The following is a 5,104-nucleotide window of genomic DNA, read 5'->3' on the forward strand; positions in this document are numbered from 1 at the left end:
TGTGTGTGTGTGTGTGTGTGTGTGTGTGTGTGTGTGTGTGCGCACCTGTGCGTGCTTGCGCATGTGCACGAGTACATGCTCACAGACTTGTGTTTAGGTATGCAAGTGGTTGTGAAATCCACCACATAAGTAGTGTACAGGTTAGAGACTGACTTGCAGACTCAGTTACCTCTGCCTGCCATGGAGCTTCTTGGAGATGGATCTTGGGTTTCAGCCTCAGTGACAGCTGTCTTTGCCCACTGAGCCATAGGTATGATGCTTCTTGTATGTATGCGGGGACAAAGCTTGAAGCTACAGGTACGATGCTTCTTGTATGTATGCGGGGAAAATGCTTGAAGCCACGGGTATGATGCTTCTTGTATGTATGCAGGGACAAAGCTTGAAGCCACGGGTATGATGCTTCTTGTATGTATGTGAGGAAAATGCTTGAAGCCACAGGTATGATGCTTCTTGTTTGTGTGCGGGGACAAAGCTTGATACTTTCAGAAGTTCTGGAGGCGGGAGTAGCTTTCTACATTTGTAAAAGGCAGTAGACAGTCGCGCTTTGATTCTTAAAGACATTCTGTGCCCACTCTCGCCTCATCTGTTAGGGATTACTTCCTCATTGTGTCTGCCTGGTTCCTTTCCTCACCATCTCCATACCTTTAAATCCAATAGCAATACTTTTTAAAGAGTGTACTGAGCAAGAGCATATTGGCTTTGACCTCAGCTGGCTTTTCCCCTAACTAAGAGGATGAGCTCCTACATGGGCTTTATAACAGCTCTGGGTTGCTCGGTGCTATTTCTCATTTCCTAGAATTTGGCATTTGGACTAAGATAATCATCATTTTTTTTCTAGATAGTGAACGTATTTCTTTACAGTGCTTCAAGAGATTTATGAATTGTATAGGCTTATGATGAATACATTAGGCACATGAAGAAAGATGCTTTTAAATTCTTCAAACCCAGCCTGCTCGTTCTTATGTTTGGAACTTCTGTTACACAGGTTTATTTCTCTGCTGTTGCCTGGCAACAAGATGTGGTCAGCGATGTCAGAGGTGAAGGAGCAAACCAATGTCATGGAAAGAAACTCTATCAGCATTTCCCATCAAACTTTGTAATCTTTGAAATAAAATTGGTCTCATTGTATTAAATGCCTGTTTTTTTTTCTTATCCAATGCCAAGTTCTCAGAGACATTTTTTTCCTCTCTGAATATGAGCCCATTACACATGGGGAATTATAATTGTGTGCATTGCTTTGTAACGGGCTCCTCTATTGCGCCAGACGACTTTGAAGGTTAAAGGGAACAGCCTGTGGCATTACGAAGCCTTGGCCAAAGGGAAGTGGTTGTGGACATCTTTGAAAATATTCTAAGCATTAGAATACAATCATTGGCTCTAACTCTCTCACTAGGGAGCATCAGCAACCATCACGCTAATTTCTATTTTGATGAGTACATGTCTGTTTCTTAGAAAAGGGAATGTAAACCTATTTAGAGCCTTCCTTGTCTCTGTTTCAGAATGGGAAAAGGAGTGATCACGATTTAAATATCATCCCAAGTTCACATTTTTTAAGCTCTTCTGTAACAAACTCCTAAGGATTCCTTGCTCAGAGTAGTAGATGACATTTTGGTATGATGCATTGTAAGGGCTATTTTCCAGTCTGGATAACACACCAGACTTTAGTGGCAATTCATTCTAAAGAATGTTCATAAGCCCTGGCCAAATGTTTACCTTTTCCAAATCAACTTCAGTAAAAATAACAACATCTTGGGTTAGAATCTCATTCCTTATTGGTTTGAAAGAGAACTCTGATAGTTAGTCTTCCATATCTAGGTAAAGCAACAAACTACCAGCCACTTTAAAGATGTGTCCCTAAATTTTATCAGTGAAAAATAACCATGCCCTTCCTCCCCCCTCAAACACTCTGGAAATACTCACTCCCAAGTTCCAGCTAAGTTAAAGACCATATATAGAATAATTCTTACCAATGACAAATAATTCCTATTCATGGGAAAGTGTGTTCATGGATAGGAATCACCCAAAGGATCTGTCTCTTCTTCTCAAATTTCCCCAATTTCTCTTCTACAGATTAGTGGCCCTGGTGTCACCGGCCCTTTCTGAACTGCTAGTCAGTCAGACTCCTGAAGAAATAAGCTGACGCCATGACACCAGTTCTCTACTGACTGATGTTGTAAGCTCCTACATTCAAGGGTGTGGGACTTCTCTAGTAGACAGGCCTGCCTTGAAGGTTAGAGTTAACGTGTGACATTATGATGTCATGTCATATGTGAAAAGAAGTAGGTAGCTCTCTAAGAAGGAACAAAAGCGGTTGGGAGCTGCATCAGGGAAGGACAGGCAAACCTCGTTCGGTGACAACCAGAGATGTTTGTGGCTACAAGGTCACCTCTAAGGGAAAGAGAAAAAATGCAAGCCTAGAACTTCTTGCATTAAATCCCGAAGTGACATTTACAATCCTGACACATACAATTTGAACGATGCAACCCGCAAGAATGTCATGCCTTCCATATGTATGATGTGCAAAACCGCTTTTATCACCTAAGTCTGGCATTACAGGCCTGGGAAGAAAGGGTCATCCCCCTTCCCTTAACTTCCAGTTTGAAAAGATTTTAAATGATTCCACAAAAAAGAATATCTGGCGTCACTTCAAAGGCATCAGAAATATTTCTTAGTTAGGCATGCAAAGGAAAACATACTACAAACGTAGGAATACTTAAAATATATATAGCTTTGTTTCTGAAAGTCATAGGCAGAGGGTGGGGGAAGCACCAAGTAGTTGGCAGGAAGAGGGTTAGGTTCCTATGCATCCCACTGTCCTATGGCTGTCAGGATGAAGTGTGTAAAGCAGATGGGAAATGTCACTTCTGAGACATGACAGACCCTTGTGAAACATGGAAATTTTAAAGGTTTCGCCGAGAGAAGTTCCTGAGTTGCCTGAGTTTCTGCTGCTCCTCTTTAAAACTGTTCACTGGTCACTTCTGATTCCAGTCACTGTTGACACCCACTATCCCGAGGACCACAGAGAGATCAAGACACCCCTTAAGAGACCCAAGCACTAAGCTCTCTCTTGATGCAGCAGAGTTGGGTTTCAAGGCAGTCCTGTCCTTGTATGCTTAGGGAACACATATCCATACATCAAGGTAATCAGGTTGCTAGTTGTTTCTGCACATGCATACAAAGTAAACTTGAGTTCCACTGCGCTAGTCTTGTGTTTAGTTCTTGGCACAGAATAAAATGAGTCGCAACTTGTGAGCCTCAAAGGCGAAGCCCAAGGAGACAACACTCTTTTCTTTGGAGATCGTTCAAACTTCTCTCCTAAGGACTTCCTAAACTGTAAGTTGCTGTCACAACTAAAAGCTGTTCCCAGACTGTTCAAACATGCTTCCTGAGAGCAGAGAATTCCTAGCCAAATGGGTTGGAGTGCTGTGCATGAAAGTGAACAAAACAAAACAAACAAACAAAAAAATAAGGTGAGCTGACATTGTGGCTAAGTTTAATGTCCTTTTACCCCCAAATTTCCCTACTAAGTACTGTCAAGCACAAAAACAGTTATCAGAGCAAAGTCATAAGCAAACAAACATTTTATGACTAGGATGTGTTAAGGGTAATTTCGGTATTTGCCTTGTAGAAGTTGTGCGTTCATTCGCTTAATTGTTTATCACATTCAGATTCTAATGACAACTCCTAGCTGCCATCACTTTGCACGGGCCCGCATTCATCTTACAGCAAGAGGAAAGGCTTACCTCCGAGTCCTAGGAGAGACTTTGAGCAGAGATAGAGGCAGATGAGGGAAGGCATGCTGCACTGCAGCAATGTCAATGTTACCGTGGCATCCACACAGGGCTCCTATTCCTCTGAGGCTCTTCTCAGGGAAGCACAGGATGCTCCAGGAGAGAACAGCAAGGTTTTTACTATGCCTCCCAAATTCTTCCCTTGAATGCGACTCTCAAAAATCAAGCCAGGAGCTGGAAACAGTAACTGTACAGCGTTTGGGAATGTCCTTGGGATTCTGCTTCTAGTATTTCCCCGGCTTCCCAGTGCCGGTTCTGCATGACGGTGCAGTGCTCTCCAAAATGCTGTGGAAGGAGATTCTAGGAGGGAGACGCAGAAAACCCGAAGCGTCTAGGTCTCCATGGAACCCTGGCTTCCAGGGGTCAATGTGGAATCCTATGTTTGGTGTGAGTTTTTCAGTTTTCTTGGGTCTACTTTCAAAATCCATATTGTCATATTAATACACACATCAAAAATTCTACAGGAAGGCTGTTACAATCAATAGAAAAATTACACCCATGTTTGCCCTTTATTTTGTCTTTTCCTTTCAATTTGTTTGCTCATATATTATCCAAGTAGGTCTGAATGTGTCTACCTTGCTTTAGTCCTAAAGTATAATTCTAGCAGAGATACACCAAACGGCTGAGTCCCCACTATGTAGATGGGTCAAATTCTAACAGAATCAACCCACTGATGGGTGGTTCCTGTGGGAGGGGTTGGCGCCTGCTCAACAAGGAAGGAGTAACCATTCAGAGATCTACAATGCTCTACGGAGGAGTGTAAAGTACTCACTGCAAACACTGATTTAATTTTAAGTCAATCCTATGAACAATACATTATCTTTAACGGATGAGGAAAATATCTCAGAACAGTCCAGTGATAGGGTCCATGTTCCAAAAAGCCAGCCGGAAAAGCTCAACTCAGCCGCACGATAGTGAAAAGCAGGAGCAGACATGTCATGACCGTGAAGGACTGCGTGACAAGAGGGGATCAGGACCATCGAGCAAGAGAGCAATAGAAATCCAAACTCCAACAGGGGGTAACTGCATCAAATGGTATAAATTAAAACTCCAGTTTACAGCTACCAGTTAACAAACACTAAAGAACCCCAACAAGTCCAAGTTAGCCATACGCTAATGATGATCTAATTAAGGCAGCAAAACAGAGCTGAGCATTTAGGTACTCTGTGGTTCAGCAATTCCACTTGATCCAAGACAGCTTCTCAGACCTGGGCATCAAGAACTACAGTTATGATGGACAAGACTAGACCAGTTCCCGCCTCACAGCATGGTTCTCAAAACCAAGGCACAGCAGTATTAAACGTGTAAGAGGA

At 42.6% G+C, this 5,104-nt stretch overlaps 1 protein-coding gene across 15 annotated transcripts in view; it reads right to left on the reverse strand.

Annotated features, from left to right (window-relative positions):
* Epb41l3 (erythrocyte membrane protein band 4.1 like 3) overlaps positions 1-4,020 on the reverse strand; it is a 172,878-nt gene extending 168,858 nt beyond the window's left edge. For 3 of the 15 annotated variants that reach the window (XM_026789503.1, XM_026789505.1, XM_026789501.1), the window contains exon 1: positions 3,744-3,928. In XM_026789503.1, coding sequence (XP_026645304.1) covers positions 3,744-3,798 — 55 coding nt within the window. In that variant the 5' untranslated portion in view covers positions 3,799-3,928. Of the gene's footprint in view, positions 1-3,743 lie in introns of all 15 variants that reach the window. The other 12 variants (XM_026789499.1, XM_026789498.1, XM_026789494.1 and 9 more) reach the window with 11 other exon arrangements.
* Positions 4,021-5,104: the final 1,084 nt, after the last annotated feature.

This window comes from Microtus ochrogaster, unplaced genomic scaffold, assembly GCF_000317375.1.
Source record: "Microtus ochrogaster isolate Prairie Vole_2 unplaced genomic scaffold, MicOch1.0 UNK20, whole genome shotgun sequence".
Lineage (NCBI taxonomy): Eukaryota > Metazoa > Chordata > Mammalia > Rodentia > Cricetidae > Microtus > Microtus ochrogaster.